Source organism: Pezoporus wallicus, unplaced genomic scaffold, assembly GCF_028554395.1.
Source record: "Pezoporus wallicus isolate ANWC-B61680 ecotype Strahan unplaced genomic scaffold, APGP_CSIRO_Pwel_v1 contig_5261, whole genome shotgun sequence".
NCBI lineage: Eukaryota > Metazoa > Chordata > Aves > Psittaciformes > Psittacidae > Pezoporus > Pezoporus wallicus.
In genome coordinates, this window is record NW_026642423.1 from 6302403 (window position 1) to 6329483 (window position 27081).

General features: G+C 41.9%; 1 protein-coding gene across 5 annotated transcripts in view; it reads right to left on the minus strand.

Moving 5' to 3' along the window:
* Positions 1-245: 245 nt before the first annotated feature.
* SEMA5B (semaphorin 5B) overlaps positions 246-27081 on the minus strand; it is a 276452-nt gene continuing 249616 nt past the window's right edge. For 3 of the 5 annotated variants that reach the window (XM_057430048.1, XM_057430050.1, XM_057430049.1), the window contains 2 exons: positions 24847-25052; positions 5589-6092 (listed from right to left, as the gene is read on the minus strand). In XM_057430048.1, coding sequence (XP_057286031.1) covers positions 5937-6092; positions 24847-25052 — 362 coding nt within the window. In that variant the 3' untranslated portion in view covers positions 5589-5936. Of the gene's footprint in view, positions 1055-5588; positions 6093-6560; positions 6631-24846; positions 25053-27081 lie in introns of those variants that run through there. The other 2 variants (XM_057430052.1, XM_057430051.1) reach the window with 2 other exon arrangements.

Below are 27081 nucleotides of genomic sequence, written 5' to 3' on the forward strand. Positions count from 1 at the left end.
CCAGTATTGCATCTGTCACTCTCCCACCTCAACTACAAGCTAAATCATGTCGTTTCCATCACACATACCATTCATCCTCCCGAAAGTGTTCTCTGTGGGAATGCTCCTAATTAACTGCACCACTTTTAGGTATGCGCAGGTTTGGATGTCAGCTAGGGAGGGCTGTGTGGATAGAAACCGCACTGGCATGCAGCTGGCTGACTTTTATGTTGTTTGGCGTTTGTTACTAAAAACCATTTTTATTAATGGTCCATCCATGCCGACCTCTGCTTGACTCCATGGCATGCGAATGAAGAGCATCCCGCTGATGGAGATTTCAGAACTAGAGTGCAGTGTTAATACTTTTCATGATCAGATTTGTTTAAAAACACATGGGGGCTGGGAACTGCAGAAAGCCAAATGCTGGTCTTACAGCACTGAACCTTCTCACATAGAAATTGACAGCTGAGGCTGGAGGCAGAACAGGGAAAAAATCAAGTTTGAGACCCAAACTTGTGTCGAATGTTATTGAGCACTTAATTTTGTGGCTCTCTAAATAAAGGGTTGTTGGTTTTGTTCCTCCAGCCAGGGCTAATGCAGATGCTAACGTTTCACGAAGGGCCCAAAGGAGGTATTTCCAACAGAACAGCTGAGACAGGGTAAGTACCACAAGGACCCAGCTCCAGAGGGGCTTCTGTCCAGTTTTGAAGGTTCTGGCAATCAAAATTTATGGATTTTCCCACCTACCCCAAATGTATTCTCGAAGCTGCTTGAAGTTTCCTCCTAACAAGCTTAAGGGGAAGATTCACCTGTTTGAGTCTGGGCCCTGGTCATGAGGGCATTAAAGTGATCTGTGGGAAAAAAAGAAATCCTTCAAACCCAATTTACTGGGTATTTCTCTGTTACTCCAGACAGCTCCAAGGGGTGCTGTGCCCTGTCATGTGTGCAGCCTGGCTCATGGGAGGTAACAGGGCGAGGAATAGATGCAGAGCCTTGGCCATGAATGCTGGAAGCTCCAGAGACACCCATTGCACCAGGTACCTGACTGCCATGGCCTGGTGGCTTCTCTGTGCCCCTGTGAAAATGAAAAGCCATGGGTTTGCAGGGTTCCTTTTCCCTAAATTTGGTACTAAAACCTTCTAGTGCGATTATAAAGCAAGGCTTATTATGCCGATCAATAACTCAGAAGGCAATTGCTATCTTCTTCAATATGGAAGTTGACATTTTCTCTGTTCTAATAGATGATGTCTTTTGGCTAATGGTACAATATTTGTTACTCCTACTTGCTATTTCAATTTTCTTTGCACAATTAGTCCCTACTTATAATTACAAAAACAATAGAGTGATGATACATGAGTGATATGGGAGGCTTCTTCAGAAAATATAAGCAGTAACAGGAATATTTTTCTTAATCATTCTTAACCAGAATGATTTAGGGGAGAATCAGCATTTCTAACTAGAAAAATCAATTTTCTTTTCAATTAAAAAATTATATTTCATTTACCTCAAAAGGGTTGGGGCTTTTTTTTTAAAACTAATGGGAGGGATGCTATATTTTTACAGGTTTTTTCTTCATTTTATCCCTGTGAATTTGAATACCAGCACTGCCTTTCTTATTCTAAGTTTCCTCTGCAGGCATTTTGTTAAATATATATATTGTGTGTGTATATATTATAAATATATACTGTATCTATCCACTGATAGATGTATACACTATTACAAAAAAAAGAGTAAGCTGTTACACGAACTTTACATTTACATTTATATATATATATTTTTATATATATATAACTTTCCCCCACTCTATTTGGTACAAAGAATAAATCAATCTCAGTGGACAGCAATTTTCTCTCCAGGTGGGCTTAACATAGGATTAACACTGGAGGCATCAATTGTCTGCATCAGACATGAACTCCATTCCTACTCTGTTGATTTCAAACTAATCATCTCATTTTCCAAATGTAAGGCATTAGGAACAGTGGTGGTAATACAATACAATTTCTTTTATAGTGTCTGTACAGTTCATATGTTTAAGAGCAGCCTGGCTCATATGCTGAACATTCAAGTGCGCCTTTAGAGCAACAGCACCTCTTATACTGTGGTACTATCATCAAGTGGTTTGGCACAAGTTATTTCTGGTGGGTGACAGCTGATCAAGTAAAGCCCAACAGCATTGGCACAACACAGCCTGGATAAGGCCATAATGCACACCCCATCTGGAGGGAGAAAGGCAGCCACTCCATGGAAAAAGAAGAAAGGCCTAATTAAAGATGTTTCCGCTACACACTTGGCTGTAAGATTTCAACCATATTTTACATAATGGATATCCGAATCCTATCCAAAGGGTTTGCAGAGAACCAGTGTCGCTAGACCAGCACAGGAACTGCCCACGTTCCCCTTCTCTGCCTTAGAAGTGAAAGAAAAAATAAAGAGCAAGATGAGTCTTTTGGAAGCAATGCTCCTGAACTAAATGCATTTCCAGTGCACTTTCAGATGGCCTTACAAATAGGAAATTTTAGCAACTTTAACATCCAGCTGCAGGAGCAATTCAAGCTGCTACAGATATTACAGACCTGATGATCAAGGTGCTGAATTACGTGGATGCAAGAATATCACTGTACCTGGTGTCATTAACCTGCCACGCATTAGAGAGCTCATAAAAAATGCAACCCTCACACCGCATTGACATTGTCCTTAAAGAACTCACACTCATGCAAACAGTGAGTAATATGTGTTCTATTTTTTTTTTTTATTGTGCTCTCTCTTCTCTCTCCTGGATTCTCCTTTCTGCTCAAATGGAGTCTACAGACCCTTGCTGTGATTGCCAATTATATCAGAAAGGGCTGAATCCATTCGGATGGCTGGTAAGAAGAAATGGCTTGATGAAACTATAACCATGGGCACCACTCTCAAAGCATCTGCCCTCCAATAGCCGACAAAATATGCCCCTCCTGAGCACAATGGAAGTAATGACCTATCTTGGTGAGCTGAACATTTAAATAAATCCAGCTGCTACGCAGCACGTTGGGGAAAAAAAAAAAAAAGCAGTTAACATCATGTTATTCTGTGAAGCTGAAAATGGAAAAAAGTTGAAGGAGGAGGGAGGAAAAAAAGAAAGGAAAATAGAAAATTATCATGATTGCAAAGTTTGACTTCCTCCCATCCCCCCAGACTCCTGCTGCAATTCTGCCATGTACATAGTAATTGAAGAATGTATCAATACAAGGAATCTTCTGAGTGGGAAGCTTGGAGATGGCTTTGATTTCACAATGGCTAGAGTAATCTTGGGAGCCAATGTTTTTTTCTGAATCACATAAATTAAAGCTGGGAAAATCCCATCCTGATAGTCAAATGTAATAATTTTCAACTCCTGAGCTATATACTTGTTAGAACTATTTTAAGTCAGGAATTTCTGAGTTGCTGAGGGGCCATGGAAGTCAGCAAGGCAGGGGATTACAGCATGAGGCACAAAGGCATCACTCCTCAAATGGGATTTAGGAGCCTAGGAAGAGCCTCCCTCCAGGTGCTGGCACTTGCTACCAGTGCTCTCCTTCTACCCTGGTGATCCTGCTTCACTCCCACCGCTCCCACCACAGCCATGCTGGCAGGGGAGTTAGGGCCACTGTGCCTACTTGGAGGGTTGCGACACGCTGCTTCAGGAGCTTCAAGCTGCAGCAGGAGCTTCAAGGTCTGGACCAGCTCCTGACGCCACTGCTTCAAGTGTGAGTGCATCTATTTAAGGGCACCTCTCTCTATCACAATTCCTCTGTTCTCCCTATTTCACCCAGTGAATAGAGCAGAAGCAGGATGAGCTGCTAAATTAGAAAAACAACTGCTGAAAATGACAGGCACCACTGAGCCTAAGGTGTCCTCACGGCAGTGCTAATGACCTCACTTTACTACAAATATCCCTACAGCCTTCAATCACTGCAAACTGAAGTTGGACAAAGTAATTTAAAAATGGGAGGCCTCTTTATTCTTGCCTTCTGGTCAAACCACCATAACACAGGCTTACAGAACTGTGTTGGCTTTTCCTTGCAGTAAAAGCAATATACTTGTCACTAGGAACACAGTCTTTCTTCATTTCCTACTGGCTGCCTACATGAAAGAGCTGAGTACACAGCCCAAGCTGGGCTTCCAAACAAGCAACTGCAAAGGAATAGCACTGGGAAATGATCGGTGCCAGCTTACAGCGAAATCTGAAATAAAGAGAAGCCAAACGGGACTGCTAGGAACACGGCCGAGTCAATGGCCACGTACAGGCATGGTAATTGCTCAAGTAAGATGCACACAACAAAGCCAACCTCAGGACCACATGGAGCTCATGCGTGTTTCAGGGTGTACTTTTATCTCATGCTCAGTATTGCGACATTCTAAAATCCTTAGCATCAGGAGTTCGTTATAAATATTTAGAAACACTGAATGATAACAGCGGTGAACTTGTCCACGTTGCTAACACACTGGATGTAATTGTACATTAAGCACCAGCAATAAGTTTCCTTTTTGCCAAACAAACAATTATGTCAGACAAACATCTGGTTGTAGACAACATGGCTTCTGCATCAAACTAATACAGTTCTTGTAGACACAGTCACACACATACATAAAATTACATTTCAAGGCTGGATATACTGTTTAATAATGCTACTGCCCCAATTTACTTCAATAGCTGCAGCAGCATTTGTTCATTGGGTTGGTTTTTGTTCAGAAAAGATTAAAGAGATATTGGCAAACAACACACATTACTCAGCTGTGTTACTATTTCATAGAGTACTGACTGGAAGACACTGTAAGAATGTGCAGCAGACTTTCTGGGTCATGTCAGACTATGGAAACATTCCGTACAAAAATACCCTCCCTCTGAAAAGTCAGAATTATTCACTCTTAGAAAGTAAATGAACTAAAAACCAACAGCAAAACAAGACGGAAAAGAACAGCCCAAAGCACAGTGATTTCCCACAAGAAGAGCATGGCCTCGAAAGTTGCCTTTCCTGGCAGACGTAATCAGGATCAAAGCTAGAACAAAAAGAGTTAACACTGTCTCAGGAGAAAAGAAGAAGAAAGAAAAAAGTCCATGGCTCTTGCATGGCAATCATTACACCTTTTTTTTTCCAGTGATATAAACATCTTTGTTTGTTAGGCACTCCAAGTTCATATCTCCGATGTTATTCCAACATTTACTTCTCTCAGTGTCTCACTGCCTGTGTAATTTTCTTTCAATTAAGACTGGAAACGTTCTGGAAAGCTTCTTTGTGTAATGCACTTTGTTTGTGTGTTGTTTCTCATCAGCTGAACTGCATATTGCCAAAGAAGGCTGCGGAAAGTATTTCCTGTAATATGAAAAGATTCTGTTGAAGATACAGGGAACACTGCCCTAGAAAGTCACTTCTGTTTGTTTGTTTGTTTTTCCAGAAACATAAAAATATGAAAAATTAAAAAAGGAAAAGAAAAAGAAAAAAAGTTGTTGGCACGATGGAGTCCCGCTCAGCCTGTCTCATGAACTGTGTGTCATCCAGCGCACCATTGCTACCCTGTCTCAGGAAGGATGTGCCTCACCAGACAGACACCCCTGCCCCAGGAGGTCACCTCTCGCCTTGCTTAGAGTGTACCCACATATTGTGTGCTGCTGCATGGTGGCCACTGAGCCCAGCACACAGCCACCTCCTTGTGACAGTGTTGGCGCTGGACAACAACGCTGATGTTCCAGCCATAAACAGTTGCAGTAGTAAGAGCCATCTCCAGCCAAATATCAACAAAAGCACTGCAGAATGGTCCATATGTGGTTTTGTCCTTGTAAGGAGATGTGCTGTTTACAAGAAATACAATTAACCAAAGGAAAAAAAAAAGACCCTACTGTACAATATTTACATCTAGAGGCTGAGCCAGTATTTGGTCCATAAAATCAATTTAAAAAAATTCATATAGGAAGTATCCAGTCCTGTAGGATCTGTCCATCATCAGCTGTTGGTAAAGGTCCTTCCAGGGGAGGCCTCAGGCCTGTAGTCATATTTATTCAGTGTACTGGGATAATAGGTTGTTGTGTACACATTGGTTTGCTGCAATGGGTAGAAGTTGGTCCTGTCATCTGGTATCAAATTGTTCTTGTTAAGTGTCTGTAAAAGAGAAGAGGACATGACGGGGATGGTAATGGTGCCACATAATTACTCTTTACTACCTGCAGACACCTCCCTCTCACCTGCCTTCTCTATCAAGGTCTCAGTTGCAGCCACCACCTCCTTCCCTCCAGCTGGGAGAGTAAGACAGTACATCGTACTCACTATGGGGCTAGTCTGCAGGGGACCACAGCTCCTGCCAGGTCTCCTTTGGTGGACCTGTGCTTAGCTACTGCTAGGGCCAGAACCCAGAGCCTTCTCCAGAGACCTGGAGTCTCCTGGTAGATGGCATGTTGTCTGAACATCATTGTCACACAAAACCATGCTGGGCCTACACCAAAGTTGGTGACAAATGACAGCGCTCAATCTAATCTCTTCCAAAATGCTCATGTTACAGACTGCAGCTTCCTCTCAAACCAGTTGCCAAACGGCAGCTTTTTCTCTTTGGAAGAGCAGGTGTGCATTTACCTGATCTCCATCTCCATTGGTAGATATCCAGGTTTGGACCCCCCGATATTAAGTGTGTCACTTCTGTAAGCTACAGTATAAGTAACAAATCATGGTCACTTTTGGAAAAGCTAAAATGACTTAAAAAAATCAACAACCATGTAACAATTGTTGGCAATAATAACATAAAATTGAGAACCACAAATGCCCCTTTTACCATAAAAATTTAGAAATGTTTTTTTTTCTCCCTCCCCTTTTCCCCCCCTCCTTCTTTGCTTTTTGCAAGAATTAAAATTACTCTTCCCACCAGCAAGCAGGTGTCCCCTTTCATCAGATTAAAGCCCGTTGCTATGCCAGCTGTTACCTATGCACAAGGATAAAATCCCATTTGGGTGTGTGTGCAATAATTTTATGGAACTTTCTCCTGCATCTTTACAGTCATTTGATTTCTGTGAATGTGGCTGAAGAATTCTTATGGCAGTTTTTTCAACTAACCCCTAACTTAAATTTCTTATACATATATCTAGCCTACGCTGCTCCTATGTGCACCTTTAATGGTTGTTATGCAGGGAACTCACTCCTTTGATCTGGGAGTCAACACTACTGCATTTGTTGCAGCAGTCTAATGATCAGAGCACAGCACATTTAAAGAGGGTATGAGCCTATCTCCAGTCTGGAGCAGAGAGGTGGAGAGGTCTAAAGAAGTAACTCACCCTGGGACCTAATGGTTGTCCTGCCACAACCCAATGCTGCTGGGGGAGCCACTTTAGCTCGGTTCCCCATTGAGACAAACACCTCATACCTGACCCAGCTCAGGGCAAGATTAAATTAATTAACTAATGCTTGTCCATGAAATACCCACCTCCACTGGCTTTACTTGACCCAGGTAACTTCAGCCCCCTACACTTCAGGCATTGTGGCTCCACAGATAAAAATTGCCTTCTGGAGAAATCCCTGTTTCCCCCCAGCCCTGGCAGCACTGCGGCAACGTGCCAACAGTGGGTGCTTAACTCTCAGGAGACTACAGTTAGCAGGGTCTCACCCTGTGTACATCCCCTTTGCACAGTCAGGGTGTAGCCACTGACTACTGACTGCTGAAATGATGAGGGCTATCCCTAGGCTCAAAGAGAAGTCCACAGGCAGTACATTTATCTCCCAAATTCTTTGCAATTGAATAATTTTACTGCATGGGGAAGGGAAGAGGAAAAAAGAAAATGCTTTCTTCATATTCAATAGCAAACTGATAGCTACCGCTACCCTGGGAGATGCAACTCCCAGTTTCATACAAGATGTTAGGAGGAAAGGCTTTCCTGTGGCAAAACAACCCTGGCAAAGAAATGTGCTAATTGCTGAACTACTGAATAACTTTTCTGGAAATGGGTACTATCTGAAACATCTCAAACATAAAAACTGGAGGAGACCCAGCCTCCTCCTCGTCTCACTGCAATCTCTCTCAGCCTGTAGTCTCCAAAATAAGCTCACGGTGTATCACTTGTAGGAAGCAAGGAGGAAATTGTACAGGTATGCTCAGAGTGACAAATATTTCCAAGGAAAGAGAATTTGTGCCTTTCAATAGGAAAGGAAGAACAGAAGTGTCATGCTTTGCTCCCAGTCACTCAAAGAAATATTAAAATAGTGCGGGCAACAGTCTGCTGCTCTGTGCTGGAGGCTGGGAAACAAGGAAGCCAGGCTCACTCCTCTGCTGTTTGCTATGCTTCCTTGGGAAATCCAATCAACTGCTCTGTGCCCCAGTGTCTTCTGATCCAGCTTGGTAAAAGCATTTGAGATCCTCTGTAAAAATGCACCTTCCTATGTGCTGCTACTGAGTACCTGGGGAACTCTGGCAAACACCACAGTGACTGCTGTTTCCTGTCAGTGTCTCTAGCCCAGGATACCCACTGCAGTCAATGTAACCTCATAGCGATGGTCCAGCACAGCAGGACAAAAAGGTTTATGCCCACTGCTGCAATACCTGGACTCTCTTGAAGGTGGTCCAGTGTCCAGGCCTTATCTGGGTCACTTTTTGGGACAGTTGAGATTCATAACATGCCAGGATTACCACCTCTGAAATTTGGTAACATCAAAATCCTGACCTAAGATTAGGAACATCTTGATCTGAGGACAAAGACCTCAGGACTGTACATTTTTTTGTCTTTCAGTTGTAAAATCTGTATGTTTCAACATCTCCCATGGTGTTTAAAACTAGCCCTTTACAGCAGACTTAGCATTTAATTAAAACAATTTGCATTTTTTCCTTTCTCTCTTGTCTTACTTTCATATAACATTTGATTAAGAAAAAACCCACAACTGCTCCTTTGCTCTTTTTGGTTTTATTTTTGATGGAGGGCTTATATCTTAGGGAAATACCTTATGAAAATGGTTTAGCAGAATTTATAATGCAATTAGCTGCACAGAATTTATCTCTAGAAATGCTGCCATGGCAGTACCGTCCTAAATCAGCATGATCAATGTGCACTGCCTTAACATTTCCCCACACAAACTTATTGCCTGTGGCATTTTAATAAATAGATTATTAGGTTCTTTGGCAGTAGAAATTGGTTGATATTTTGAAGAAGGGAAATGAGGCAGCAGTGAGTTTTAGCGACCTACACACACAGTCATGCATGCACTGCAGGAGAAGAGGTCAAATCTCTCTGGGTGGGCTACTGTGCTCTTCTACTCATCTCTTTAATGCTTACTCTCATCTGCAATTCTCCACTGTGGCAGAGATGGTCAATGACTTTCCCTTTGGAAGACATTCCTCAAGAGCTATATGGGTTATGCTGTCAGGGTCAGAGCCTCCTGACAACTTGAACTCACTGGAATTATTGTGAGGATGAAAACAGCGTGCTGTGCCCATAGGTATTCCCACCAATATTTATCACTCCCAATGGGAGAAACCGAGAGTCATCACTACCACGCAAGTACAGTCGATCACAAAAACACAGCCCAGCTCCTACAGGTGCCTCTTCAGCTACCTCTGAGCCAAGTCCCCAGCATTACAGTGGCCAAGAAACGATTGCTGAGACAATGCCCAATTAGTCCCTCAGAAGTGAGAATTTTTCTGTGCTTTTGCAGAGACTTGTATATGGCTGCAGTAACTAAGCTGACTAAAGCAGCAGAGAGCATTAGAGCTCAGGCTGTCCTCACTAGAAGACTCAGAGAAGGAAGACTTGCTTTTGCTGCCTGAGCTCTTCTGCACTACCATCTTGCACCCTGTAGGGAGACATGTCAGTTACCTCAGCACCCACCGGACCTTACTGATGACACTTCTCCTGACACTCAACCTGTGTTTTCCCCTTCTTGCTGTCTTCTCCCTTCCATATCAAACACTAACACCTCCCCTTGCCAGCAGATTAGATACTATTGCTCAGTAAGCCAAAAGCCTGACCAACGTTTATTGCTGAAACATTACTTGGTGCATAATCTCTGTGCCATACCCATGATGTATTTTGAACACTGAGGGAAACATTTCAGGCCCTCATTTTGGTCCTCTGCCTTAAGAAGAAAGAAACTTCTGGTAGTTGTGCAAGTATAATATTCCTCATAAAAAGTGAGGTCAGACCCTGAGCTAATATGAAAACCTGTAAGATGTGCTTAGAAAAAGTGCTCAATTCAACCAGTAGCTAGAAACTCAATATGCATCAATCAAAGTTTTACCCACCTCCTCTCTTCCAGTATGAGCCATGCCATCCTAGCATATTTGACATCATTTGTTCCTTCTGTATTGTTCACTACTAACCTCGATTCCAGAACCTATTTGCTGAAAGTAAGCCACCAGCATGCACCAACCCAACCAAGTGGATCACTCAAAAGCAGGCACACCTTCAACTGCTTTCTTTAAAAGACCCTTTATTATGCTGTGTTGGCATATGACTAATAAAAAATTCTCTGACCCAGAAACTCCGCTTTGCAAGCAGGGGTGTTTTTAGATGGACTAAGATGAATATGGTTTTAAGAGAATGTAAAACAGGATCAGCTTTCTCCATTTTGTGTGATCTGTCAAATAGTTAAAAGGTCCAGTATTGTTGCTGATAAATTGCATGTCTATGACAAGCACAACAGGATCCTGAGTATCTAAATACTTACAGAAACAGGTAAACAATTTGTTATCACACTTACTACTGTATTAGCAATTAGTTAGAACTGGAAGAGTCTGAGGAAAAAGTGTATAGATATTTCCCCTTGTGTGCTGCTCTGCCCCCTGGCATTCATACTGGAGGCAAAATACGGACATGTACTCACAGGTTGTTTCTCCCAAGGTAGAGCCAAGTGTTGGATGTGTTAGACATGACTGTATTGTGCCATGTGCATACATTTACTTTTGCTCAGCCTTCTCCATTGATATTTTTAGCCTAAGTCATCATTCAGATTTTCCACTTGTTACTTTTTCTCCAGCAATGCCTTGCCACTACTCCCCCAAATTCTGCCTCTGCTCCAAATCATTAAGTCATAATCCACTGACCTACTTGCTTATATACTCCCAGATGAATCAAAACATCTTCATCCATAACAGTATAGGACTTTCAGAACCAGTCCCATCCTACAGCTGCATGTATAAACTGTATAAACATTTCTTACACACATAAACAGATCAAGTGTTTCAGCTTTCAGTAAAAAGCCACAAAAATTTCAAAATCAATTTAGAAAGATGAACATCTCACCACCCCTGATTAAAAGGAATTCCATATAGTTTTTGAGAAGTTAAAGTGAAAAGGATGCTTCTAAAAGCATCTGATACACATACAGCTAACACCAAAAGATCATATTTAAAAAGTTATGGCAGTCAGGTGAAGTTCCTGACTAAAGGAAAAAGGGAAATAACCCCCCATTTTGAAGAAGGGGGAAATGGAAGATCTGAAGAACTACAGACCAGTCAGTCTGACGTCTATGCCTGTTAGGGTCACAGAGCAGATTCTCCTGGAAGGCATGCTAAGGCACATGAAAATCAGCAAGGTGCTTGGTGACAGCCAGCATGGCTTCACTAAGGGAAAATCCTGCCTGACCAATTTGGTGGCCTTCTGTGATGGGGCTACAGAACTGATGGATAGAGGCAAAGCAGTTGATGTCATTTACCTGGACTTGTGCAAAGCGGTCGACACAACGTCCTTGTCTCTAAACTGGAGAGACATCAATTTGATGGATGGACCACTCAGTGGATAAAGAACTGGTTGGATGGCCACACACAAAGAGTTGTGGTTAATGACTCAATGTCCGGCTGGAGACCAGTAACAAATGATATCCCCCAGGGGTCAGTGTTGGGACCAGTCTTGTTTAACATCTTTGTCGCTGACATGGACAGTGGGATTGAGTGTGCCCTCAGCAAGTTTGCCGATGACTCCAAGCTGTGTGGTTCAGTTGATACCCTGGAGGGAAGGAATGCCATCCAGAGGGACCTCGACACGCTTGTGAGGTGGGCTGATGCCAACCTTATGAAGTTTAATCATGCCAGCTGCAAAGTCCTACACTTGGGACGGAGCAATCCCAGGTACAGCTACAGGTTGGAAAGAGAAGAGATTCAGAGCAACCCTGCAGAGAAGGACTTGGGGGTGTTGGTCGATGAGAAAATGAACATGAGCCGGCTTCAGTGTGCGCTCACAGCCCAGAAAGCCAACCGTATCCTGGGCTGCATCAAAAGGAGGTTGAAGGAGGTGATCCTGCCCCTCTACTCTGCTCTCGTGAGACCTCATCTGGAGTATCGTGTGCACTTCTGGGGTCCTCAACATAAAAGGGACATGGAACTGTTGGAACAAGTCCAGAGGAGGGCCATGAGGATGATCAGGGGACTGGAGCACCTCCTGTATGAAGACAGGCTGAGAAAGTTGGGGCTGTTCAGCCTGGAGAAGAGAAGGCTGCATGGAGACCTCATAGCAGCCTTCCAGTATCTGAAGGGGACCTACAAGGGTGTTGGACTCTTCATTAGGGAAGGCAGTGAGAAGACATAGGGTAATGGGTTCAAACCTAAATGGGGAAAGTGCAGCTTAGATATAAGGAAGAAGTTCTTTACAGTGAGGGTGGTGAGGCACTGGAATGAGTTGCCCAAAGAAGTGGTAAATGCTCCATCCCTGGCGGTGTTCAAGTCCAGGTTGGACAGAGCCTTGGGTGAGATGGTTTAGTGTGAGGCTTCTCTGCCCATGGCAGGCGGATTGGAACTTGATAATCTTAAGGCTCTTTCCAACCCTAACTATTCTATGATTCTAAGAGCCATAAAGTAGTTCGCACACGCTGACATGCAATGACAAGATTTTCATACTCTTCTCACACAACTTTATGGAGTTCAGCATTCTTCTTTTCTATTCTGGCACTGGCATGGGGAAAGAGTCAGCAAGTTTCCCAAGAGTTTCGTAGGTTAATCTTTACCAGCTATGCAGTATCACAGTTGCCGTGAAGTCAGTGAGCAAGGATGATTTCCCCCAACCTCATAGTTTCTCCACTGTTTCTCTGCCACCAGGTGTAATTTCAGTTCTACCACCTCTTACCATGACCCTTGCCTCTTTGAAAAGGTAAAAGGAACAGGAAAAATTGGGTGACCTTCCTGGGCAACTTCAAACCACTCTGTCTAGCATTTGTTCAAGTTATCATCCCATTAACGTCCTAAGAGGCTGAACAATGCAGTGCACACATTTCCAATGGGCAGGACTCAATCAGAGATGTGTTGTCTGTGCCAGAACTGCATAATAGCACTTTCCCATCTTGCAAGATTGTAACGTTGTAATGTCCCAGTGAACTACAAAGAAAAACTTCTTCTTTCCTTGATCACAAATTGAGCACAGGCACTATGGAACTGAGGGAAACAACTCCAATCCCTGCTAACCCTGGTCATTCACTGTTGACACAGGCAAAAGTCTAAAATCAGGGTCCAGGTAGCAGACAGCAACTCTGCTCATTCCTCCTAGCAATATCCAAATGAAGCCCCTGCGCATCCTACATCCTGCCTCTGCACAAATCAAGGCCAACATTCCCACTGAACTCAGTCTCACAATTAACCCTAAAAGAATTGTGGTAGCCTTTCCAATTTTTCTTGGAATGGCATCTAACAGACTTCCTGTAGCAACAGGGGGATGGCCATTACTCCCCCTTACTCCCCAGGAAAATGGAGGGATAAGGGAGCTGTGCAATGATGTAATGAAGTGGAGAGCCAGCATTTAGGTTCTTTTGTGCTCCTTTTAAGTTGTTTGCTTCTTGCAGCGAAATCAGATAGAGCAAAATGCCTTTTTGATGCAGATCAGCTGTTTTATGGTGTTACCCATGCCTTCTTGCTAAATGATGTTACTTTTTGTGTTCTAGGAACATTAGCCAAATGACTTGGGGTTGTGGAAATATGTTAATATTATGAAACTTTCCCCACAGCTTGTACATCTCTGGAAGAACCAAGGCAGAGATTTCAGAATTATACAAACCAATAAATTGGGAAATAATTTGCATAATAATTACATTTCAACAAAACAAACCATACAACTAAAATAACCTCTTTTGGCAATAATTGACACCAAGGAAGTAAATGATGTCTGGCCCACACACATGCTCCCTTTTTTCTGATCAACTGGATGCCACAACACTGCTGTGCCTCTCGAGCTATGCATTACAAATGATCCTGGAAAGACAGAAAGTTGCCAGGAAGACCTTACGAGACCCATGTATTTACCACAAGCTAAGAGTGATTTTTAAGAATTTACTGATTCTTACTTCTGATCTTTCCTAAAGATTTGCTTCGTGTCTTCCACTAAACAAACTATCTCATCTGATGCTCTTATAAAATCTCTTGAGCTCTGCCTGTGCTGAAGTCAAAGGTAGCAGTGGCCAGGGTTTAGGTATTGAGTGTTTTCTGATGAATTCAATAAGGCTGTTTGTTTGCAGGATTTACAGTGAAGTGTAGATGTACAGATGAGGAACCTAATTTCTACAGAAGGCTTTTCCCTCTCAAAAAGAGATACAAAATATCCCACTGGGACACTAAAGTTATGATTGCATGTGATTTTTGGATGGAAGCTTACCATATTTTTAGACTGGAAATTCTTTGTTCACTGCTATTGGTAAATAAATTAAACAACCCCCAAATGACAGCAGCATCTGCAGATGCGCTCAGGCTGACAATGGAACTAACATTCATCTATAAGAAAAACAAATAGCTAGTTTTCTATAGCTGTTTGAAAATAGCTATTTTATCCTTATACTTAGGAGGGAGTGAGGTTATATTACTGCCATTTTAAACTTATAAAAACCTTCAGAGTTGGCAACATAAAGGACCATTGTCAAAAGATGCTTTCATACATCTCTGACTTTAAACACATAAGATGACAAACTGTATGTAATAGTAAAGCAAACTGAAGTGAGTCCCTGCTTAGAGCTAAATCCAAGTTTAAGTATTTTTCTGAACTGTAAACTGAAGTCCAAGGAGTTGATGGAAATCTTTCCACTGGCACATGCAGGTGTCTAGCCTAAAGCTTGCTATTTATCCCTGGCTTGCCAATAATTTGTTGGTGGCAACACCCATGACACAGCTCCAGACACAAAAGACAAATTCAGGGCTGCCTCAATCTGCTTCCCAATATAGCCGGTGCACAGGATATAGGAGACATGATCTCAGCTGCGTGGGAAGGTGTAAACTGTCTCCATGCTGCACTACTATGCCTTGGTGTATGCCCATCCTGGGTGCCTCATGTATACAATAGTGTTACTAAAGAGGCTCAACAGTTGAGCTACAGCACCCATTCTTGCACATAGTCTAGTACTCAGACTAACTCACCAAAGGTATAACCACTACCTTCTAAAACTAAGTTTAATAGAATCATAGGATCATATAATAGCAGGTTGGAAGGGACCTCAAAGACCACCGGGTCCAACCTTTCTAGGGAAAGCATGACTTAGACTAGATGTCCCAGCACTCTGCCCGGTCAAATCTTAAAAGTGTTCAGTGTTGGGGAATCTACCACTCTGCTGGGGAGATTATTGCAATGGCTCACTGTTCTCTTTGTGAAAAATGTCCTTCTTGTGACCAGTCAGAATCTCCCCAGCAGTAACTTGTGCCCCTTACCCCTTGTCTTTTCCATGTGTCTCCTTATAAAAAGGGAGTCTCCATCTTCTTGTAGCCACCCTTTAAGTACTAGAATATGGTGATAAGGTCTCCCCTGAGCCTTCTTTTCTCAAGGCTGAACAAGCTCAGCTCTCTCAGCCTTTCCTCATTCAGCAGGCTTTCCAGTCCTTTTATCATTTTTGCGGCCCTTCTCTGGACCCTCTCCAGCCACATTTTTTGTATAGTGGGGACTAAAACTGAGCACAGTATTTCAGGTGTGGCCTGACAAGCACTGAGTAGAGTGGGATAAATAGTCCACTAGAGCAACTGGGCTATACTGGCCTTCAGCTGATGGCAACTAGTAAGGTCACAGTGACCGCCTAGGTCTGTCTGGGAAGGTAGTTCTGACTGCCTCACTGCAACTACATTGGAGTGGGCAGCCCTGAGTTTTCAGATGGTCTCAGAGCAGCTTATTCTGCTGAATTACTAATGCAAATAATGCAAACCTGGTGCCAGCCCACAGAGCTACACTTAGACTGAGAATTGCAAAGGTGGAAATGCAGTGGTGAAAAAGAAAAACAAACAAGAGTAAAACTAGAAATAAAAGTAAAAACTGGGCCTAAATTGCCATCTGCTAATTCCATTCAGTCTCTTATAGTCTTACTGCTTTCCAAATATCTCCCACCCCCTAAATAGATGCTTTTTGATTATTTTCCTCAAGATTGCTTTGTTTTCTCACCATGTTGCATCTCACCTTGTTATTTCCTCTCTACATTTATAACCTCCTCAGGTCATTTTCCATTATTTCTATACCAGTGGCTGTTTTTTCGACACACCTCCCAGTTTAATATCTTCTGCTGGTTTAATTAACACACTGACTGCACCCTCTCCAAGGTCATTAATGAAGATATTAAATAAAGACAAACCTTGCATTACTGCTTGCAGTGCCCCAAACAACTCCTCCCCATAGCTCCATATGTTCCCATTAATGATTGCCCAATGTTTACAGTCCATTAGCCAGATCTCAGTCTCTACCGAAGCATTCCAGTCCAAGCCAATTTCTATTTACACGTCACCGATTATTTAAGACACAAATACTATCCCCTTTTCTTTAGGTGTATCCTCTTTTCTTTAGGTGTATGTACCAGTAAAGCTACATTTTTAACCATCTGAGAATCTGCCCTTATGCAGCTCAGCCTTGTGTTTTCTCTTAATTCTCTAATGCTGAAACTGTGTAAAAAGTGATTGTGTTTGATTTATTCCTGCTTAGCTTTAGGTCCTGGCTCAGCTGTCAGTTCAGCCCAACCACCTTTCATTTCATCACAATATGTGACATGTTGCCACTCAAATATTAAGTCCAATTTGTCTACATACTAATAATGACACAGATTTGTTTCAATGAGTTTCTAGTGTTGTAACTGAAAGTATAGTTGAGTCAATCCCATTTGTTTCTTCAGTTTTCACTCTCTTATATGAACCTTACTCTGTCAAATTTTAAAGACCAAGTAGGATTCAATACACTTTGCTGAATAGGGAAGGTCGAGGCATACTCTATCAATTGTGGGCCTGTATGATTACAGATATTTTGTCTTATCCCCAAATCCAACTGGTGTCTCCCACACAGACTTACTGGAGCTACTTGTGTGACTTTTGTGCTTTGGACTTCAGTAGCTTAATAATGACTCAATTACCTGGGAGGAAATTGTCCTGCTTCCTTACAAATGCTTTGGTATTACCTTTGTATTTCATGGCACTAGGGGTTTGCCCAAGGTCCATGGTATTTATAAAGGTAATTGGAGTTGTTCATTAGCTGGTTCTCACAGACTCTGGGATATGGTCCATCTAGATTCCTTCTTCCGCAGATTTTCAGTTCTTTCCTTTACTCACATGCTTTGTGCCAAACCTCAGGATGATAGTAGAGCTGACTTCATGAGGATTCCCCCAGCTACAGGGGAATGCAGGCAGAGTACTTCTGCTTACCCTACACCAAACCTATTATGAATATATAAATGATGCATCAGGCAATGGATGTAAGTGTTGCTGCAGCTGGTGCAGCTTGTGCTGTGGTGGCAGCCAGTACATCCTGAGCAGCCCTGAGCTCTCAATTGCTCTTTAGAACAGGGCAGTCACAGTTCAGGAAAAAAACAGCTAAGGTATTTTGGCTGTTCTCTCTCACAACTGTCAAACTCATTCTGGACATTGAGCTCTAGCTCTGAATACTGGTACAGCTATGTTATTTTGTCTGCATGCAGCTCAATTTCTTTATAATTCTACTTAAAAAAGCCATTATTTGCTAGTGGAGCTATTCTAGGAGAAGAGCGAGACAGCTCCCCTCCAAGCATGCCACAAAGGTTACAAATTTTCTGGTATTTATTGTCTAATATTGTCCTCTCCCTTTACTTTAGCTCCCTGGCTCTTTCATGGCTCCCTTTAAACTCTTCTGTAAACACATAATTAATTTTTCCTGCACATCCTGGCAATGCTGAGGATTTCCCAGCTCAGATAAAGCACATAACACTGCCAGCCACAGCTTCGAGGAGACAAGAAGGGAAGAACCATTTCAAGGACCTGGACCAAGGGAGAACCATTAACTTGCAGCAAATAAGCCTAGGGTGTATTTTGGAATATTCTTCTTCAGACCAGTAGAGGGAAGTCATGTAAATACACAGCAGTCAGTACAGTGTGATTTTGTTAGTCCCATTCCTGCAGTTTCTTTTCATTTAATTCTCTTCCTTCCAGCGCAGGTGGGTGGGGGCAGATACGTGTTAACCTCTGAGGAAAGGCAAAAATTGCCAGAAAAAGGTAATATCCATTATTAGATCAATTAGTGTAGCTGGAAAAATCAGATAAACTTTTGAACACACCTGTCTATCTTCAAGTCTGAAATAGCAGCTCACACGTTCAAAAACCTGACAGATTTTTCTATCTATATTCATTGATCTTACTAAAAACAAAACAAAACTTGTCTGCCTATAAACCAGTCTTGCCTGTATCCACAGATTATCACAGCTGTAGTAACACAGCCTCAAAGGAAGACTAGTCTGAGTATCCATAATGAGTAGATCAGCCTGTAAGAAGAAAGGGCATGGAGGAGATACATCTGGTTGCACAAGTAGGAGAGAAGGCTGAGTTAACAGAGAAAAAAAAGACAGAATGAATATGAAGCATGTACTCCCAGTGTCACTTAAAGCTTCTCAATGTGGCTTAAAGAGGAAAACAAAGTCATCCCGAAAGCTGGACTCTCTCAAAATGGTGGGGGAGGAAGAACAATGTGGATTCTTACCCCATGGTGAGCAGCAACAGCCCTGCGAATTAACGGAGGGTTTCTATGAAAAGTGAATAGAGCAGGAACCAGTTCCCATTGGGGGACCATTGTGAGAAGCTGCTTAGCATCCCAGAGGGAGCAGGAGCAAAGTGACATTCAGTTCTGAATTGGCAGCTTCTTCTACTCTTACATAATGTATTGATGAGAGGGAGATCTCTGCGACTTGCACGCAGCAACCCACTGAGCCACTGCTGCCATGGGCTGAGGAAACCTCCAAGAGAGGTGTCACTCTATATGCACAATCACCCTAGGACAGCCACACCTCCAGGCATGCTTGACTGCTCAATTTGACTTGACCCAATGATAAAGGGGAGAAAAGACACTAATATATTTTGACTGAGACGCACCACGTAATCCTTTTTTCCCCCATCAGTAAGCTCTCTTGCTTTCACTTCCTAGCAGGCATTATGTAAATTGAGAGTTCCCTGAAGTGATATTTGCAACTGCAGGATCATACAAGAAAGGGCACAATGCTCCATTGCCAATACAACCCCCTACCCCTACTATTCTTTTTCAAATAATACTATACTCACGGTAAGTACTAAAAATATGTACTCTACCATTCAGGCACTTAATGCTCTTAAATGCCACTTTGTTCAGGGGAAATAGTCTTTGTTAAGCATGAAATCCACTAGGAACAAAATTTATGTTTCAATCTGATTTACCATATATTTTTATATATATATGTATTTATTTTTTCCAGCTGAATACATCAGCTAAATCTCTCTCTAAAACGCCAGCAGCTAAAGCAAATACTTAAGGGAGGCTGTTCATAACTTACTGATGATGTTGGGTATCATCATCTGCTAGCTTATGTCTGAATTTTATAGCCACTTCCTGGGGCTTGGATGATGCACAGGAAAAGGGTCACCAGGAAAAGAAAAATGCGTATATCACAGGGCTATCAGTGTATGTGCTGTGATCACTACAAATAAATGGATTAGCCATTTTACTTGAAGTAGTAACATATTAAATTAAGCAATAGGACACTGAAGCCCTAAGTTTTCCATAGCAGAGAGAAACAAACACCCTCAGAGACCAAGGCTGACTTAGACATTCCTCTAGGGCACTTGACAGTAGCTAAAATTCATTTAAACTTGAACCACTGGCTCTCTCCTCGCTATAAAAAAATAGTGTGATTTGCAGCAGCAATGACCATCAGCAGAGAGGGACATTTACAGTACGTACAGGGATCCACTTTCCTATACCTTGAGCTTTATTGCTTTTTTGCAGTTGACAGAATTGGTTTCTTTTCCATAACCCTCGGGGTTGCTATTTTATTATCATGAATTATTTGGGATTAGTAATGAAGTGCAGATCACAGTGTCAGGAGTCCTTCACAGGGGGTGTATGCTCTGCACTGTTGTTTGATTCTCAAGAGCATCGTTCTCACTTTATTAAAAAATATTCATTATAACTTATAGAGAGTCCCAATATTCCCCCCCCACTTCCCATATATGCAGCTGCATATATATTTGCTATATAATTTTGGGGAAGTGCAGGACTCACAGTCCTACTGAAAATAATGTGTGTTGTTCTAGTGTCCTCCTAGAAACTTCAAGTATCAGATGATACATCAAATACTAAGTTTCCCTCTTTCACCGCTATATCCTGCAATCTCACTTGGCTCTCACCTCCTCTTTCTCCCAGCAATAAATTTGCTTATTGACATAAATGACTGTTTTGCTGAGCACAACTTCAGTGTTTGGCCCTTAGCTTCTCTGAGAGCAAAGGTGACATCCAGATCAGATGTAATGCTCAAGTGCTTCCTCAGCTTATTTGAGGCATCAGTACAGAAAGAATTTGACTGTGTGACTCATGACTAAAGCTGTGTTTAAGGAAGGAAGGACAGAAGGAGATTTGTTCAGCACAAGCGACAAGAAAATCTGCAGAATCATCATCATAACCATCCTGCAAACTTACATTCCTCACTAGTCCCATCTGGCCTGATCCAAAGGCCATTGGAGTTTGGATTTGGACCAATGTGCAGATGCCTTGTCTGTCCAAATCCTGTGCAGAATAAAATGTTGGCTTTCTTTATTGGCAGAGGATTTAGCAATAGGAAGAAGTTCAGTCCAAACCCTTTCTCCATGTGTGGCTGTTCCAAGAGCTCCCAACTCACAAAGGTTCAGCCTTGACCCTACATCCTCCTGCTTCTACTCCATGATCATCTGGCTTTCCACTAGCATGACTCTAATAAGGAACTCACGTACGTCAGTCACTCAGCAGCTGAAGCAGGATGTTAAAAAAGAGGATCTCCTCTCTGCTTTGATGGCCAGTTATTAACTAATCGGCGTGGCAGTGCTGGGAGGGTTGTAGGTGGTTCTGTAACCCATCATGCCAAAATGTGAAGAGCAGATAATTTTTATTTCATTATGCTCTTGTTCTGCATAGTCTTCAATATTGTCAGAGTGCTGTATGAACTCTAACCAATTAATGAAACATGAACTGCTTATTAGGTAACCCAAAAGGTCTCTCCCCTACGATCTGTGAATAACAAATCAAAATCAACATGCTGCTGGTAAATGCATATGCATGAAATCTCTTAAGACATCATGGCTAAAATAGCTAATAATAAGCCTCAGAGCATTCTTGAGAAAGCAAAACAGGAAGAGAAAAAGAGACAGCAAAAATAAAACACTCTTCTGCAAAACACTGCCTATGAAAGTTAGCATTGAATAAATGATCAATAAGTCACCATCATGAATGATATTTACAGCTGATCTGCATTACTGCGCTGCTGTGCTGAAGTGTCCAACAAGACTCATATCGACTACCACTTCCTTCATCAAAATCTGCCTTCATATAAAATTCACCATGATTTATGAGTTTGCATTCAGTGCATTTGAAGGTAATACTGCCAAACTTTCTCCTGTGTTCACCTGCTGTTTGGAGACCAGAGATATTTTAGGATGAAAACAAACTAAAGATGGTTGCAGAAAGCTTATTATTATAAAAGAATGGAAAATAACAGACTTGTGCATATGGTCAGCCTTCTGCTACCATCATGTAACTGCATGTTATAATTTTCTGTTACTGAAAAGTAGTCTACACACCTTATATTTCCTTAATTGTGGATTTATTAACTCTTTCACCCACACTGCCCTACAATGATTTTTTTCCTTTTATTACCTAAAACATGTCTGGGGCCTTTTCTTCGTACATGCTGAATAGAAAATTATTTGGGTTTAGAATCTGGTATTTCAGGTGTTTCCACTTTCTTTCATACATACACATTTTAAATTCAGATGGGCCCATATCCAAGCTCAGTCCAACCCTCATTTTCCAGAAGGTGAATTTTAGCTCCCCCATCATTTGAATGTTAATTGTGCAGCATCACAATAAAACCACACATGCTCCTTGAAGGCATGAAAAACTCCCTCCTGACCCTTAGAAAAATCTGCCAGTTATTCCTAAATATAAAGCTAGCTAATAACAAGTTCTGTAAGTAATTACACAGCACAGAGCACACAGAGCCTTCCTCTTACTGCACTAATACTGTATGCTTCAAGGGAACACTGAGGAGTAGCAAATTTGTAGTATTAAATGAGCCATTTTCAGGAAAGAGTTTAAAAAATGCGGGTCAATTGAGATGATGAACACAAGGAAATATTCAACAGTAATAGAGAAAAGGAGCTTCACTTTGTAACAGATTTTATCCTTTCTGTATACCTCTTTGCTTCATTCTCCACTCAAAGCATATGACTTCCAGTTCTTCTCGCCAAGTAGCCCTTTGCTACTAAACATTTAGTTTTGGTCTGTCCAATGACTGCAGATTTATGCACTTGAACTCTTTCACTTCCTAACATTCTATAAATAAGCCCATCTGGTCTATTTCTGCTTGTGTTCAAGTCCCTTCTCCCCACAGCCTAACTCATACAGTCCCAATTAGATACTGCTTTCTTTTAAGTAAAGTAGACTTTTCAAAACTTGATCCAATGCCTAAGCTCTTTATGTCCCTCAAAAGAATCCTCTAACAGCTGCTCACTGTTACTACACACTAGATCAAGTATTCTGAGATGGATCTATCTCAGAGGTCAACTCCCTCCTGATACTCCATTAACTAATCTGCTGCTATTTTAAACTTTTCTTAGCTTTATTACTTCTACTTCACTGCACCACTTGACATAGACATATTGCATTAAATAACCCATTTACTCAATTGATCAAGATCATTCTCTGAACAACTTCATCCTTCTTAATTTTAAGCATTCTACCTATCTCAGCATCATCTGATAACATACAATAGCACAATATAAATAATGAAGAAAATGTTAACACAAAGCCAATCCTGTAACTACCTGCTTTTGGTCACAAAAATAAATTTGTCTCTTTTCTTCATTGTTTGCTATGTAAGAGACAAGAGAATACTCTTGATCATCTCTTTACTCCTGCAAGCCTTTCTCCTCTGGGACTTCCTATTGACTTTGACACAACTACTCACATAACTGAAAGGATTACTCTCATCGTTTGACGCTTCCAGGATCAGGTTCCAGCTCTTTACCTGTCTTAATAATTTATCACCTAACCCATGTATGTGGAATGTGTAGAATAATACATCCTGTGGAACTTTCTTAAAAGCCTCTGAAAATCCCAATACGTCTCCTGCTTCCCTCATATCTAGATCAATATTTATTTAATTTAAAAAAGGAATCCAATTTGCTTGATATGATTTACTTTCCAAAAATCCATGCTGACTCGCATTATGATGCTGCACCCTTATTAAACTGTAGCCTTATGCTTCTAGGCAATGTGTTTTTGAGACTGCATTTATAGGTGGTGGGATCCTCTGAGGGGCTGCAATAACCAGCACAAGGAATTCAGCACATGCTTATTGCCAAACTGGTCTGTTATATTTTCAGCTCAAACTGTTTTCCTTTAAAAAAACAAACCAACAATGACTCTTTTCAAATGGTTTGATACAAGCTCTTAGTTCCCAGTGTATTCACATTGCAAATTGTGGCCATGTGTATCAGGAGTTGTCCTGTGCCCAGCATTATACAATCCCTACACAAAACCAGTTTCCAACACGCAGGGAGTTTAGACTATGGCAGCAATCCCACCATTGGTCTTATTGTTGGGTCTCAGCTAGAAGCCAGGCCAGACCAGCAGAAGCAGACAATCAAAATGTCAACAGCACATAGCTATATGATGGAACAAGGAGCTGCAGGGTTTCCTTCTGTTTTGCGTTCATCTCCCAAATAATGCTTTACACTGCTCAAGTAACCTCAGGGAGGCTGTTCCTCCCATGATGACATGAAGCCTCTCCACCCATCCCACTGCTCATCACGTACAGTGATGTGCTACTGTCTCCACATAATGTCTCTTGTACTCTTAGCCCTATCTGCTCAGACAATGGGTGGTGCTCTCTTTAGCAAGCAGACATGCCAACAGAGTTTTCCACTTCAATGCCCATTTTCTTCTAAGGCTTCAGCTCCCAGTTCTGCTGCTATCATTGAATTCATACCATGGCTGACTGGGGTAAGTTCTGTCCAGTACCGAGAGAGGGGGCAGAACCCTCTGTTTTCTCATTCTCTCCAATTTGGCAGTTCCCTAAGCATTTCCAGAATCTTATCCTTCAAATAAGTGTTTTCCCAGCTATTGGTCTAATGAAGTTTCCATTTTTATTCTTCCTCTCCTCCATTTCCTCTTACCATGCATTAACAATGCACTGAACTGAGCTCTTACTGATTTCCTAGAGGACAAGTTGTATAAATACAACAGTCAGAATGGGTATCTTAGCAGGTACTTGCCAGACTGGCATTCATCAGGACTGTGAAACAGAAGAAAATCCCATTGTAGCAATGGGACCTTTTAAACCTTTTGTGACAGTATGGCTAAATGTCCCTTCAACCATATGTGTAATGCCAGTAGCTGGGCGCAGACACACAAACCTACCCAATTCCAATTGTGACATAAATACAGAATTTGCTCAGGTAGTATCAATCTGTTCATGGTATTTCTCCTACCTTGAACTCCATAGGGGTGTACTTCTCATTCTTGGGGGTTGTGTTGCCCTTGTAATGGAGATGGTTGGGAGTGGTTGGGTGGATAACGGTTGACTCCTGGGACTGCCTCTGACAGCGCTGGCAGTACACGTAAATCACAAACGTTAAGAGGCTAGAGCCGAAGAAACAGGAGATCCCGGTGGCAATCAGATGGATGAGACTAAAACCTGCAAAAGAAATGACAAGAGATGCTATCTTTAAAGAACAGCCTTTTTCCCTCCCACGACATGACCACAGGTGCAAATCAGAGCTATGACATCTGGGGATCAACATTAACAAGCTGTTGAAGCCAGTCTTGCATTCTAACATAAACTGACATAATCTCCCTGCAAATCGGTCTCCCCACTGCAGTTCTGCCTTGTACAGCTTAACAGGTTCATGCATTGTTTTCTCAAAGCTCCCTTCCTGTCTCTCCTCTCTCCCCTCTATTGATATTGAAACTAAACGTTATGTTAAGCTGACAGCTAAAGAAATGAGCCGTACAAACAATGCACATTAATGGATTCCAAAGCATGTGCATGTCATGGGAATAAGGGGATAAAAATGCTCAGTATTTCTCTGAAGGGAAAGGAAAGGAAGGGAAAGCCCTTTCTGTCAGCTGCCCAAAATGCCTATGGCTCTGTGTGTGGGGTGGGGGAGATACACATTCCTCCCTCATGTAATCCGAGTGTGCTCAGCATTCTTGCTTATTCAGTAGGGTGGCATTGCTTTGGCCATGTCTGCACTACCTCTGAGGTGCATTGTACAGTGAAATAGGGGTCCTCAGGAGAATGGGAAAGATAAGGTGGACAAATGAAAAGTGCTTGAAAAGCACTTCTTTGTTGGTTTTCTCCACAAACTGCAAAGATAGGAAGCCAGTTGCAGATAGGTGCCAGCAGGGTAGCTATAGTGAAAAAATTTCAAACAGAAAAGCTCTTGGACTATAATAGCCTCCAACAGAGATCTTTCCAAGCAGGATTGCAGCAGAACCCTCCAAGGATAGCACTGACCTCTGGAAGGAGCTGTAGTTGTGCCTCCTGTGTGGTGGGAGGTACCTAACTTGCCACTCAGGCTGGTGGGAGGAAGAAAAAGTCAAACAGTACTCCTTCCTAATTCTTCTCTCACCTCAGAGAGGGGGTTAAAAATCCCATGGTAAATCCTATGGTAATCTTAAATCCCATGGTAAAACCAACCACCAACAGATCTCTACTGACACCAGAACTAACACTAGCAACCTTTACAGCCACCGAATTAATGAAGCAACCAGAGGCAATCTTGGGTAGCAAAACTTTATGATCGTGTTTTCTTTTGCTATATGCAGGTGGGAACCTACAGAAAAAGATTCAGCGATGATGACTCCAAATGCTACTGCCTTTCCTCTGTCTTTGCTCCATCATCTTTCAGAAATGCCAATGGTCTCAGTGCTTGGGGGGGGGCAGGCTGCTGACCCCTCAGGGCAGCTGTCCCAGGGGTCAGCCATATCAGCTTGGTGGCAATTGAAGCAGTAAAATTCCCATAATACTTAAAAAGCCAATTCATTTGGACAGACTGCTCTGTTGACTTGACTGTGTGCAGAGAAATAGAAGGGACTACTCAGAGACTGGCTTTAAATGAGGTTCATTCTTAGTCTGATCACGGTGTGCATTTTTTTGGTGCCATCTTACATTTTAACTGATATGCTTTTCAAACAGAGAATTCTGCCCATTAGTCTATGGCACTCCTCTAATCTTTAGTTAAAAAATATCCTCCTGAGTTTAAAAAGAATAAAACCAATAGAGTTCTACAGCAAAGTAATGTACTTCAATCATAATTATAGAAAGGAACATACAGAATTTATTAGACGGATGAGCTACATTTATTTTTTAACCCACACTATAAAATTCTATTACAAGATTACCACTTCCTATTGTGTTTTGGATGATGGTCCAAAACACTGGCAGAAAGATGATAATTTTCTACTAAATGTTACAAGACTTTTCCAACGAGACATTTCCTTTTTAATAACCTCCACCTGCTTTAGATCACTCAGGAGAGCTAAAACACAGAATATGCAACTGTGCTCAGTAAAGCCACATGACACCGTGCCACATTCTCTCCTCTTGCCCAGCTTTGAGTACATTGCAGTGAATGTTTCATTTTATTGCTACCCTTGCAAGTGACTACAGTAGGAAATCCTTTCTAAAACATAAAGCTCTCATACATTTCATTCTCACATTT